The sequence below is a fragment of the Megalobrama amblycephala genome, linkage group LG16, assembly GCF_018812025.1.
Source record: "Megalobrama amblycephala isolate DHTTF-2021 linkage group LG16, ASM1881202v1, whole genome shotgun sequence".
Lineage (NCBI taxonomy): Eukaryota > Metazoa > Chordata > Actinopteri > Cypriniformes > Xenocyprididae > Megalobrama > Megalobrama amblycephala.
Genome location: NC_063059.1, coordinates 24,134,727 through 24,149,402, shown reverse-complemented (window position 1 = coordinate 24,149,402; position 14,676 = coordinate 24,134,727). Strand labels below are relative to the sequence as shown.

The 14,676-nt window shown below is 38.3% G+C and overlaps 1 protein-coding gene across 7 annotated transcripts in view; it reads right to left on the bottom strand.

Moving 5' to 3' along the window:
• The window catches only part of sez6b (seizure related 6 homolog b), a 257,748-nt gene that overhangs the window by 34,963 nt on the left and 208,109 nt on the right, over nt 1-14,676 (bottom strand). For all 7 annotated transcript variants that reach the window (XM_048159931.1, XM_048159924.1, XM_048159926.1 and 4 more), the window contains exons 5-6: nt 4,892-5,077; nt 162-330 (exon numbers count right to left, since the gene is read on the bottom strand). In XM_048159931.1, the coding sequence (XP_048015888.1) occupies nt 162-330; nt 4,892-5,077 (355 nt within the window). The remainder of the gene's footprint in view (nt 1-161; nt 331-4,891; nt 5,078-14,676) is intronic.

Sequence of the window (14,676 nt, the reverse complement as noted above, 5' to 3'; positions counted from 1 at the left end):
TGCTCTTGCCGTAGCAGATAATGCCCTGAAGAGCAGCGCCACATTTGGAGTGTGACGGCACTGTGAAGAGACACTCTGAGCTTCTCCAACTGTCTCTTTGAACATCAGTTGACTAATTAGTGTATAATAGCCGAGTTCTGAGTGAGTTGACTGGGACGAACCTGTCATCATCTTCTGCGAGGGCCACCTTCTCGAAGTGCACGTGCAGCCGTTGACCCTCAGGTGCCTCCAGCACCCAGTGGCAGGTCAAGTTGTTGCTGTAGTTGCCAGGGAAACCAGGCGATACAATGCGGCCGAGAGTCGCGTTCTTCACCATTCCACCGCAGGCCACTGTTCAAAGAACAAATGGAAGGAGACAGATGCCAATGAGATGAAAATAAGAAAGCTAGAGGTCGAGGAAGCCCTCAGAGTGAGCTGTGGATAACAAAACTCTTTCATAGTGCATGACCGCAGAGACTTGATCTCTATCTAAAACACAGTGTAGCAATAATAGTAAGAAGACATAGTAAGTGATGGCTCAATGTTTTTACACGTCAAAGACTTTCAAATTCCCCCGGTGTACGAATATGCGTACTTACCTACTATATAGTAGGCAAACAACTGTATCTAAAAGAAAACAGTTGGTGAAAAGAATCCGGATGATCTACTACTTCCGGTGAGATTTTGAAATGTGCAAATCTGATGGATGTTTTCTATCCCATGAGGCCACAGGAGAGCAGTACTGAATAGCAGTGAAGCGATGCAACTGACACCACAAGTCACATGACAATGTCAACAAGGCGAATGTAGTACAATGGGATTATTCGTACTACGTACATTCATACTATATGAAATATATATTTTTAACAGTCATGAAATTCATTTTTCATCAAAAGCCATACTTAGTCAGACATTATGCGGTTTCAGATGCACCTGGTGCTTAGTTTTTATAAAAAAAATCTAGTTTAAAACACATGCCAAGATCTTCAAAATGTATATTCATGCTGGTTTCTTATATATAATTTTGAAATACTCTTATACCATTTTCAACAGAAGTTTAAATGTAATGAAAAATGTCATATATTAAGTAAAAAGTATTAACATAATTCCCTCACTCTGCATGTGAATACATGCTAGTTTCATTATTAATCATTTTTTAGTAAAAAAATATTTTTATAGTATTTTATATTAGTATTTTACATGAATAAAACTATTATGAATTATTAATATACCTTTTACACCTTCAACTAAACTTGCCTTGTCATAAAAAGGTCTAATTACCTGTTATTTAAGAGACTTAATGACCTTGACAGTTATGAGAGTCCTCATAAATGTGAAGGGGTCCTCTTTTTGACATCACTTCCTGTTTATAAAAGTGGAGCATTCAAGTTATTGTATTTATGATTTTTTTTTAATAAATTAGTAGATGCTGACAAAAAAATAAGTGCCACCTCGTTGACTCAAGAAACTTTAGACCACAACAATTTAAACAGAGAAAGACAGCATTAGTAAACAGTTTTTGTTAAAAGCAACAAAAATAGAGGAGGAGGAGGATACCTTCCTAGCTTGACGGCTGAAGGTTAGTCAGGCGGACAGAACGTAATTAAAGTGGACCCAAAGCCCTGCTCTCTGGCAGCCGGCCCATGCTGATCAGTAATCAGACTCTGAGTCTGGCCCGGCCCCGCATGGCAAGGGCACACTCCTAAAAAGGCACATTTATGCTATTTCACTCCAAAATAATGGCGAGAGTGAGAAACCACAGGTCCTATAGGCCACGTCTGGCAGCCGCAGGCTAACTAAACCACCTCACGACTCTCTAAAGCCGTGCCTCAGAAGCACTAAATGAGATCCTTCATCAAAACAGCCCTCCTTCAGGGAGCCCAGCCTTGTTTGCAATCGGAGATGTTGTTCTGTTTGTCATGCAAGAGGGAAGAGTTCTCCAGCTCTGGGATTCGGCTCTCTGAAGAGATCGAGGCGCGAAAAGTCCTTATTTATGCAGAGGAGGCAGACCTGTCAATCACGCTGTCACACCGGGCTGCCTTGAGGGGGTACGGTTGTTAATATTCACTGCCTTGTAGCACAAGCACTTCTGTTACCACCATTCCAGCCAAAATCAATGATCAAACCCCAATTAACTTAAAAGGAGAATGGAGCAACCGCACCGGGAGTTTCTCCCCTGTCAAGTTAAATCACACCTGTGTGGACTAAATATTTACACGGGCACGAGGTTTGTTTGCGTCTGAATGACAAAATGACTTGTGGGTGTATGTTTATAGTGAAACGAAGGCGAAAAAAAACAAGGATAATTGCTAGTGAGCGAGTCCAGGGCAGCTTCACAATGATGCAAATCAGCAAGTGTGAGGAGGCTGTGTTTATGATAGGCAGGCAAAACCACTTGCATCTATATGAAAATGAAATAAGGTTCATTAAAAGCAGAAGCTGCTATTTCATAGATTTTCCTGTACTTGTAAAGATAACAGCGCTGCTTACTAGTGCTACTGCTTTATAATTGAATTTCTCAGGGGCAGAGATCAAATACTGCAGATTTGGTAATTAACTGTCATTTAGCTGATGCTTTTGTTGTAGCGCACTCAATACAAGGACAATCCCTCTGGAGTAACCTGCAGTTAAGAGTCTATCTGGTGAAAGGGCACATGTGACATGTTAGGTAGTTTCTACTTCAAGTTTACTGCCACCTGGAAGCAACCTGCTGTATTAGAAGCTTAGATCCATAACCATCAGGTTAAAGCATTCACTTGGGTTCAATACAAGTGATGTTCAATGGACCGAATTTGGGGCATAATGTCAATTAGCACAGAAAAAAATTTAAATGACTCCTTTAATTAGAATAAAAGCAAAAATCTTGGTAAGAATAAGGCATTTAATGGAGGTAAATGATGCCATCATTATTCAGAGAGTATAAAAGCAGAAATGTGAAGCAAATTTTTTGTCAAAGCACTTTAATCCTTGTCTAAATTGTCATTTTTCAGTGGAACGACTGGTCTAGCAATTTGTCACCAATGTAATCCCGGTGGTTTTCACGTAAAAACATAGGAGACGTGTTTTGAATGGTCAGTTTGTGTGGCTGGTTTTCATTGTCTGATATTTTAAATGTATGCAGACCACAGGACGGAATCATGTTTATGTTCTTCTGCTGATTCAAGATGCTCTACGTAAACCAGGGGCCAGTTGTTCAAAAGTAATCGGATTTTGGCTATCGGATTGGATCAAATCTTGAAAATGGGTTGTTCAAAAGGAAAAATGATTCTGAAATCAGACTAGATCAGAAAATCCAGTCTTGGTTTTGATCTGGATAAAATCCTCAGTTTTGTGTTGTTCGAAACGTTTTAGTAAGATTGGGCCAGTTGTTCAAAAGTAAGCTGATCGGATTCCGGCTTTCGGATTGGACCAAATCTTGAAAATGGGTTGTTCAAAAGGAAAAAAAGGATTCTGAAATCAGATTAGATCACAAAATCCAATCCTAGTTTAAATCTGGTTCAAAACTTGTCAGTAGGATTTGGATAACTTTGATCCAAAAAAACAGGATTATCCTTATCCCAACAGGGGGTAGGATTTCAAGGTGGATTCCAGGAGGAAAATGTAGTAAAACTTTAAAACTGGTCAAAAAATACAACATTTATATTATGTAATATACATACACATTTTTTTATTTTACTCTTGATTAGTTTAACTGTTAAATAAATTAGAAGTAGACATTAACCTACATATTTAGCCTTTCGGTAACCTACTGTAAAGTAAAAAAGATTTTGGTGCCATAAAACAATCCCCAAACAGCTGTAAATATCCAACAAAAATATTATATTTAATTCAAAACCCATATTCTTTCTATCATCATGTCCCTTTAGGGGCTCCATAGAAGGAAAAGTGGAAAAGTGTGTATCTGGATCATGGTGATTCAATCCAATTTTTCTTTGAAAAACCAGCACAAAAGTAAGATGGATTATCTGATCCTGGATAGCAAAACATGGGATTTCCAAATCCAGATCATTCTGATCCAGATTAAACTTTTTGAACAACTGGCCCATAGGGATACCTTCAATCCAAAAAATATGGATTATACTGATCCCATCAGAATGGTGGATTTCATGAACAAAAATGTAATAAAACTTTAAAACTGGTCAAATAGAACATTTTTATCATGTAATATACATTTTTCTTTTTATTTTGCTCTTGATTAGTTTAACTGTTAAAGTAATAAATGAGAAGTAGACATTAGGCTACATATTTAGCATTTCGTTAAACCTACAGTAAAGTAAAAAAGAGAAAAGTGCCATAAAATAATTCCCCAAACACCTGTAAATATCAAACAAAAATATTAAATTGATTCAAAGTGTTTTGTTTTTTTAATCACTGTTTGTAAACTACACTGGCACAATCATAAGAGATGAACCAGTCTTTCTATCACCATGTCCCTTTAGGGGCTCCGTAGAGCACTAGTAATCCAGATTTGGTAATCTGAAAAAGTGTGTATCTGGATCAGGGTGATCCAATCCAATTTTGCTTTGAAAAACTGGCACAAAAATAAGATGGATTACTTGATCCTGGATAGCAAAACATGGGATTGCCAAATCCAGATCATTCTGATCCAGATTAAACTTTTTGAACAACTGGCCCCAGGAAGTATCCTTGGTATCCTTGTGCAGACATTTTTCAGGAATCCAGGAATTAGCGGGATTAGCTTTTTCATGACAACAATTGGATATACAATAATACTAAAATGTATTCAATTAACGAAGAAATAAATGTATTCATTCATATAATATAAAGAATAAAATTAAATAAAAAGGGACGAGTTGATTTTTTTAATTTAATGTGGTAACCACAAATGTGACTGAACCCGGAACGTTCCTAGAAAAAACAGACTAAATTCATCAATATATTTTGGACTCACCAAGACAGCGTGGCACTTTGCCGGTCCAGTAGGGTGTGGTGGCATTGCGGCACATCAGGGTGGAGGGACCCTGGAGTTGATATCCATTGAAGCAGTAGAAATAGGCCTCTCCCCCAGCATGGAGGCTTGTGACGGACACATCCCCATACGCTGGTCTATCAGGGAAGTTGCAACTCAAGACAAATGCTGTAATGGAGAGAAACAGAATAAATGATTAGGCACACGATTAAAACTGCAGCACGCCAGACCACACTTATTTAAACTTGCGTCTGAAGCAGCTCTGAAACTATCATTAGACTGAGACTAAGGTCTGTGGGGAGTTTGAATATTGCATTACGGCGACTCCCACTTATTTCAAGAAGACTTATTATCTTAACAAACTCCATCTGTCTTTCTTTCTCTCAGTTTAATATGGTCTCTGAGGGTCTGTCCCCAATGCATGTCCTCTCTCCACGTCCTCCAGACCGCAGTCGACCTTTTCTGTGTGAAAGGGACATCTAGAAGATGACAAATAAACCCGAACCCCGAACACTGTCCGTTTCCCAAGCCAGAATGGGCCTGCTGGGATGCATGGAGACAATCATTAGCTGCCTAAGATGATAGATTAGACTCACATTTGGCCTAATGGTCGCAATAGAGCAAAACCCTCTCTACCGCTAGTGCAAAGAGACTAGTGCAGATTCTTAATCATTTTTAACTGGACACTCTTTCCATTTTGACTTTCAAACGGAGTCTCGCAAAACTCTGGTCCACATGGCAGCTTCTTCTGGCCCACTTAGACAGACCATCTGAATGTCTGATGGCATACTGTACAGAATGACCAATGACAATTACATGAGGTTTCATGTGGATTCTATCTACCATTTAAGAGCAGGTTTGAAATAAGCGATGCCCCAATACCATTAACTGTATTTAAATAATCTTAGTTACTGGTCTGGTTTAAATAAAACTTCCTGAAATGGCTTTGGTCTTCTGGATAGGGCTATGAAATGAGTCTTTATTGACCATTGTTGTCATGATCCCGGCCTGTGTTCCTTTAGTCCTGTGTGTTCTTTTATGTTCTTTGCCATGTGTAGTCCTCTGTAGTCCTTTTGTTGATTGGTTCCCCTGTTCAGTAGTTTTGATTGTTCCCTGGTGTGTCTTGTTATTAGGGATGGGCGCTTTTGAAACACTGCTTCATGAAGCTTTGAAACCTTTACTAATCTTTTGTTTTGAATCAATGGTTTGGAGTGTATTTCAAACTGCCAAAGTCATGTGATTTCAGTAAATGAGGCTTTGTTACATCACAACTGTTTTGAAACGTTTCGAAATTTCAATGGTTGAGATCGCCCCCCAGCGGAGAACCATTGAACAAGTGTCTATGGGTTTTACCTGATCTCTGATCAGTTTTATACATTTGTAGACGTTTTAATGAGGTATTTGTATAATTAAAAGGAATAATACTTTTTAATAGTCTCTGTTTAGCTGACTCATCCATAGAACAAATAAAATAAGCCCTGAAAATTGATAAAAGAATACATATACAGACACTTATAAAACTGTTAGTTCCTGTCCTTGATTCTGACTGGTCAATAGCTGTGTTTTATTCACGATAAAACGGTTCTGTGTATCACTACACAACACCCTTAGCAACCACTCTTAGCAACATAAACTGTATGTTCTCAATTGATACTGTTCATTGAAGCTTACTGTATTATGTAGAAGAGTATTGTGAGAAAGAGATTGTGTGAGCGAGTTTATTACCTGCATTCAGATTTAGCATTTTCCTTCAGGTCAGTCCTATGTCCATAATAAAATATCTTTAATGTCTGATGTATTATCCTGTCCTTTTAACAATTAAGGGGTTTTTCCCGTGACTGACAGCGCTAATCAAAGCATTTGTCAGTTGCGTCTTGTTCTGTGTTCACAACAATTCAGTCTTTTTAATGTAAAATCTTTGCTACTGACTGACACACTCATAAAGACAGTCTTTGCCGCCATCTAATGGCGTAATAATGTAATTTCTGTTGCCGTTCATGGTCAGGGACTATATTTCCCGGCGAAAGGAAGGCTTTAGTGAAAGTTTACTTCATGAAAGATGCATTGATACATATTTTTGGCTTTAATATTTGTATTGTGTGGTAACTGTTTTATAAAGGCAATAAGGTACTCTAAGCTAGTGCTGTATCGTGAATAAGTTGCAAACCCTTCAGCCGTGACTTATTTACAATACAGCACAGCCTCTCGTACCTTATTGCTTATTTAATATTAAATGGTATTAGATGATTAGTTAATTGTATCTGATAGATTATACTTTCAATAAAACATTTGCAGTGGGTGTGTAAACGGTGGTTTTATGCATGTTTGGCCTGAGTTTTTGTTGCATTTACACAGTTTTGACCAGCAGGCATCACCAGCATGTGGTGTTTCGAATGCTTCAAAACAGTGAATCATTTTGAGAAGCAATTGGAAAATCAGTAAAACTAGGGAGCAGGACTGAGCCTAACAACATAACATCCACCAAAGAAAAAGACCAGACAATAAACACAGGAACACAAGGGCTTATTTACACACAGGGTAATAGACGAACAAGATACACCTGGGGACAATCAGGGAACTAATCAAACAAGAAAACTACAAAGGACTACAAAAATGGCACACAGGACAGGAAACAGGAACAGAACCAAAAGGCCACATAAAAATACAAGAAACACAAGGGAACACACAACAATTGTCTTGCCCTCTTCTCAAGTACTAAACCAGACTGTCTTTTTCAAGAAATGTCCACAAAAGCCTTTTCACCATTTATCACTGCTGCCTTGCAAGTCCTTTCACCCTTTCAAAATGCCTGAAGAAGATCTTGGACCGAAGTGCTGCTATTTTATAAACATTTGCAAGCTACAACAGTGCAGGAATTTTTCCATTTTACCTTCTACCTATGAAAATCAACAGGCCCTGACAAAGTGAATACTAAAAGGCATAAAAGACAGATTTTCTTTGAAAGGAAAGAAGTCAAAATTCAAGGCCAGAGTGAATTCAATTGCAAGTCATGTACAGAACCATGTCTGCATATGAAGGAGGCTTTGATAAACAAGTGACCGTTTTTTCCTTCATCACAAAAGCTTGCACAGCCTCCGCAGGAGGCCCCGTGAGGCGGTAAATCCAGGTTAGACCGCAAGTGCCCATCGAGCTAAGAACTGCTTTCCAACACCAATTTTTTTGTCTCCTCCTCCCCATCCTCCTCTGAGAATGTTTTTGCAATTTATGACAGAAATTTCAGGGCTCATTTCTCCCTGTCTCGATGTGGCTGCAGCAGCCATATTGTTAGCTGTTGAAATTCAGATCAGTGTGTGGGTGTTGATTTTGTCACCAATGACAAGACTGAGCCTGAGGCCAAAAAATTTGCACAGGGGTGATAAATTATTACCTTTGACCTGTCTTGGATCCATGTCATATCTCCTCTCAACTTCTTTAGCTGACTGCAACAGGCCTAGCACAAATCTTTTCCAGCACTAAGCAGGAGAATTAATTAATAATGAACTGTGCCAACCATTAGCACATTTATTTATGCACTCCATTTACATTTATGCATGCACTGCAACTGTAAGTATATTAGATAAATAATAGTTAATTAACTTATTGGTTTATCAATAAAAAAAAATACAGATATAAAATAAAATATAAATAACATATTTAATTTATAAAAATGAATGTAATTTAAATCTGCATAAATCATGCAAATTAGGTATATAACTTTGCAAATAGCCAAAAAAAAAAAAAAAAAAAAACTGTGCTGAACAATTTTCATGGCAGTATGCAGTTGTGGAGGATGCAGCAGACTACCAAGATCTGGTACCAGTTGAATAAAGCACAATATATAATAAGCTTAATTTACATACAAATGGGTTATTTTTTGCAAAGAAATTAATAATTATTTAATTTAAATACTTATGGCATAGTGCTATTTTATTGCATATAGCACCTGGATGGTGGGAGGTTAGTCAATAAAACAGATTTTGCAATGCAATACAGCAAAGTGAATTCTTGCCAAAGTCTTCAGAGATGACTTGACATTTGTCTGCACACAGCAAGCAAAGAGCTCTCATAGGGCTAGTTGCTAACAGCTAGCATGAGGTCTTCAATTACACCAAGGTCCTGTAAATAACAGGTAAAAATGTCAAGTTGTATTACACATGATCGAGATGCTATCCTATCCCAAAGGAAATGTTATCTCACATTAGAAGCAATAGAAGCTGCTACGAGGAGTCGTCTCTAAAATATTACAGCAATTTTTCAGGTGTCAGGCATTAATTAAAACGTGCTGTACAATGCCCTGTAGTATTGCTTTCATAGCTCAGATTATCTGTATCTGATCCTGAACCAACAGCAAAAGTGAATCGCTGCCGTATTTCAAGTGAGAATCACTCTCGCTCTGGTCTCTGATCCTATGGTGGTGTTTAGAGAGGTAGAGGGCCCTGTCAAACAGAATTAATGTTTTTGTTTAAGTTTTTTTCCCCTCTGCTGGCTCAGGTTGGATTCTGTGTCTAAGAAAGCCACAGTTTGATAAATCACTGCAATTCTTTTCCCTCACTGAACAGAGAGAAGCTGCGTAATGGGGTGGTGCACCTTAGCAACGATATAGGAGCCAGTAAGCGAGTGTTGTACAGAACTGACATCCACACCTCTGAAGAGCATTTTTTGTGCCCCACGTGATGCTGAAATTCTGAGGTACATACATTAAAAAAATCTGACACCAAGCAGAAAACTGTAGTTCATTTTGCAAACCGTGTCACAGGTGAGCACTCGCAGTCTACACAGCTTTGTTGATTGTAATGATATTTAGTTTTGATTTATCTTGTTGCTCCACATGTTTAAAGCCGGGGACACACTTAACGACTAGCTAAAACATTCTAAGAATGAGCTCAACTGAAGCAAATTTAAATACTTACACATTGTATTTAAACACCGACTGTAAACACCGACTGAACACAACTGGCTCTGACTCAGCGCATTTGGGCAAGATCAGTCGTAAGTATCAAATTACATTTATAATCAGCCTTAAAATCGTTAAGTGTGTCCCTGGCTTAAGGTGTAACCCCTTCACAACTGTACATTTTTTACATTTGCCAAGAAATTTGGGGAAATTAATAGAGAATTCAACTGATGTGTGATTATATAAAAAAATAGCAATACTTCCTAGCAGCAAGTGTTAGTCTAAACAACAAAAACACTACAGTTTACTGTAGAAAAACTAAAGTACACTACAGTATTTATTACAGTTTATCAGTTCACAATAGTTAATACTACAGTATGCAGTAGCATTCATTAACAAAGTGTTGTAAATACTATATACAGTATAGTACAATTTACTATAGTACGGTTCAAAAACACTATAGTATTACTACAGTAAACTGTAGTGTATTGTGGTATAATATTACCCTATAGCTGTAGAAAACTATTGGGTAAAGTAATTTGTTTATATTATTATAGTTGTTATATTACCACAACAACTATATAGTTACCACAACAAATTAATTCAAGTAATTTACTATATTATGGTTCAAAAACACTATAGTTTTTACTGTAAATTACTATAGTATTTTTTCATGTGTTAGCAGCCGGTCTCTCAGATGGTGTGTGGAGCCCTCCCTAGCTCTACAGCGCCCCACAAATGAGATGGTCTTCACTGCAGAACACAAGATCCAGGGGGTGGTGTTGGATCTAGATGCCACTTTACATAGCCCGAAACCTACCCATCTCCACCCCTGGATCTAGATCCAACTCCTGCCACTTTACATAGCCCGAAACCTACCCATCTCCACTCCTGGATCTAGATCCAACTCCTGCCACTTTACATAGCCCGATCTAAACCTACCCATCTCCACCCCTGGATCTAGATCCAACTCCTCCCACTTTACATAGCCCGAAACCTACCCATCTCCACCCCTGGATCTAGATCCCACTCCTGCCACTTTACATAGCCCTAAACCTACCCATCTCCACCCCTGGATCTAGATCCCACTCCTGCCACTTTACATAGCCCTAAACTACCCATCTCCACCCCTGGATCTAGATCCAACTCCTCCCACTACATAGCCCTAAACCTACCTGTCTCTGCCCCCTGGATCTAAACCTACCCATCTCCACCCCCAGGAACTGGATCCAACTCCTCCCACTTTACATACCCCTTTAACATACCCGACTCCGCCCCCTGGATCTCGAGTGTTCTGCAGTGAGGGGCTACTGCCACAAATTTCCAACGTAAATCTGTGGTGAAAAATGGAACTGCAGAGCCATTGGGGTAGATTTCTGGCTGCCCCACTCATTTTCACGTTAGGACTTATCACAGTATTTTTTTCTGCCATGCGAGTCACAAATTAAAGCCCGGCGAGCTGCAGGAGGCTCGCGAGGCACGCAATGACTAACGCTGTGCTGGATTAATAGCTTATCCTGAGTTTGGAGAATGGTAACAGAAGTTTAAATGGCTTTTAAAATTATATTAAATAATATACAATTTAATATAAAAAATGTACATTTTATTTTTTATATATAAATATATTTATAAAAAACACTGAATTTTAATTTAATTTTAAAATTTTCATTTAATTTAATTAAAAAACAAAAACAAACAAACATACATCTGACCAGAGCAGTCTGATTCACAAACAAATGACTTATTAAAACCAGTTCTTTGTAAAGAATTCAAAACATACAGTGCCATAAGTAGCCTATGGTCTGATTCAAAAACAAATGGCTCTTTCAAGCCCATTCCTATTAGAATCAAAAACATAGTGCAACCAGTAGCCAATATTCCAATTCACGGCTGTGTTAAAAAATTTATTTTTTAGTAAATTATAAACATGCAGCTCAACCAGTGCAGCACAGTTTCATAACTACCAACCAAGTTAGAAGGTTCCCTGTATAATTTACAGCACAAGCTGAGGGAGAATTTCTTTGATATTCAAGCAAAACACACATCATAATCTAAATGAATCAGAACTAAATAAGCCTTGCTTTCTGGCCTGTGATGTTTCAAAAGTTGAGCTGTGGAGGCAATTTAAAAACACCCTAATTCCAGCCCAGTGCTTAGTGTATATTTTAGTATTTGATGAGACAGTTTTGCATCCCCTCTCTCTCTTATAGCCTTAAACCAGAGTATCTGAACTCAGAGTAATTATGCCCTGCTCATGATTGCTGCTTTGACTTCCATCTGCTTACACTGGCGCACATGCATAAGAGCTCAGCGCCTGCAGCGGCGGGGCATGTGGAGAGGGTATCTGCCCCTGATGACTGTCTAATCTCGACACGGAGAGGGGGAGCACTTCTCTCACCGACTCAATGAGCCAGCACGTGGGGGGGCCCTTCACTCCCTCAGCCATCTATTTTATTTATGGTTTATTAGCGCTGTTTCAGCACAGCGGGGCCTGTGCGCCAGCACCGCCGGGTTGTTATAGCATTATTACCCCTCTGCTTCCATTTCAATTAGACTAATACTGAGGGGGCATCGGAGGCTGGCTTTATGTGAAGCCGTCCGGTCGACACTAAATCACATGCTCGCAAGTTGCCTTGTGGCTTCATAGGCCATAAAGACTGAGTGTTGTAATGTGGCCTGAAGATGCCTGTGTGGGAACTGGCATGGTGGAGATTAGCTGGCAACTGCTTAGACAGCAACAGATGCAGTGCTAATGTGCTTCATTAGGTGCACTGAAGGAGGGCCCATGGGTGGACGTGGTGTGGATGGGGCGATGTATGTCCGGTCACCATGGCGAACCCCATGGTTTAGTTGGCTGGTTTTACTTAAAGCAATAGTTCACCTAAAAATGAAATCTTTTCATCATGATTTGGATGTTTTTCTCAAAACAATGAAAGCCAATGGTGATCAAACATTCCTCAAAAGCCCAATGTTTCATATTTGATTCTCATATTTTAACATGATTTTTCTAAAAAATGATAATCAAGTTGCTTGAGTCCAGTAAGTGTTTATCTTGAAATATTATTAACAATATTTTAGTTATTCTTACATTTACTTTATAAAAATGCACATGTACCATAACATGAAGGGGACGTTTTTAGAATTTTTAGTATTAAAAGACTTTACTTTCTAAAAAAAAGTATATACTGTCAATCAGACAACAGAAGGAATGTAATAGATTATGTAGTAGATTACAGATTCATTGAGCAAGAAATTAGTTTTTTAGATGTTAATTTAGAAGAAATTTGCATATCAGATATGATCTAGTAGTCTTTATAGGGTTAAGGACTTCTATTTACATCAGCATTGATTAAGGAAAGCTATAAAACGTGTGTTTATTAGGGTTGCACAGACTAATCGACTAGTCGACTTTAATGCTCTGCCATGACGCTTTAAAGGGTTAGTTCACCCAAAAATGAAAACTATGTCAATTAATACTCACCCTCATGTCGTTCTACACCTGTAAGACCTTCGTTCATCTTCGGAACACAAATTAAGATATTTTTGATAAAATCCGATGGCTCAGTGAAGCCTGCATTGTCAGCAATAACACTTCCTTTTCAATGCCCAGAAAGCTAAAAACATATTTAAAACAGTTCATGTGACTACAGTGGTTTAATCTTAATATTATAAAGAGACGAGAATACTTTTTGTGCGCCAAAAATAACAAAATAGCGATATTCAAAATCACAAATAACAAAATCACAATATTTAGTGATGGACGATTTCAAAATGATGCTTCATGAAGCTTCGAAGCTTTACGAATCATTTGTTTCGACTCAGTGGTTCAGAGCGCCAAAATCACATGATTTCAGTAAACGAGGCTTTGTCACGTCGTAAGTGTTTTGAAACTTCAATAGTTCAAGTGAATTTGGCAGTTTGATGCACGCTCCGAACCACCGATTTGAAACAAATGATTCGTAAAGCTTCGAAGCTTCATGAAGCAGTGTTTTTAAATCGCCCATCACTAGCTTTATAATATTAAAGTTAAATCACTGTAGTCACATGAACTGTTTTAAATATGTCTTTAGTACCTTTCTGGGCATTTGAAAGTGTTATTGCTGGCGATGCAGGACTTACTGAGCCATCGGATTTTATGAAAAAATATCTTAATTTGTGTTCTGAAGATAAACAAAGGTCTTACAGGTGTGGAACGACATGAGGGTGAGTTATGACAAAATTTTAATTATTGGGTGAACTAAGCCTTTAAGTTTGACATTGACTAGTCGCTGATCATGGCCTACAGAGGCCGCAACAGAATAAGAAATCTTTGAAGTCCACATTTACGCTCCATATCCAATAGTAAATGACAAATAAATGCATTCTCCGAGAGTGCTCCACAAGATATGTTGGATTATACCATCTGGATGCTCTATATTGATCGGGAGAATGCAAGTTTTAAACAGCTTATTGTCAGGTAAGTTAATCGCCGTTCTAAACTAATGCACGCTGCTGCATTGTAACGCACACACATACAGATAGTAGCGAGTACATCATGTGTAGATCGCACACACAGAAACATTCAGTAGAGCAGAAATGTTCTGTGATTTATTAATAGCTTAGAAACTGAAAATTTCTAGCATATATTTCTTAATTAAACCCACAGCTTCATTATTAGTAGAGAGACGCTGCCAGGTAGAATTAATTCACACACAATCGCTCTCTCACTAATGCATTCATATAAATGTAATCTTTACTGTGCTACTTTATCTGTATCTGATTTAGAACAAGCAGAAATCTGTGAGAAATATAATGACCCAATGACAAAAGAACCTGTTTTGTAGGAGCAATAGTCTTGTGGACAGCCCTGTGTCATATGCCATAGCTGTGCACA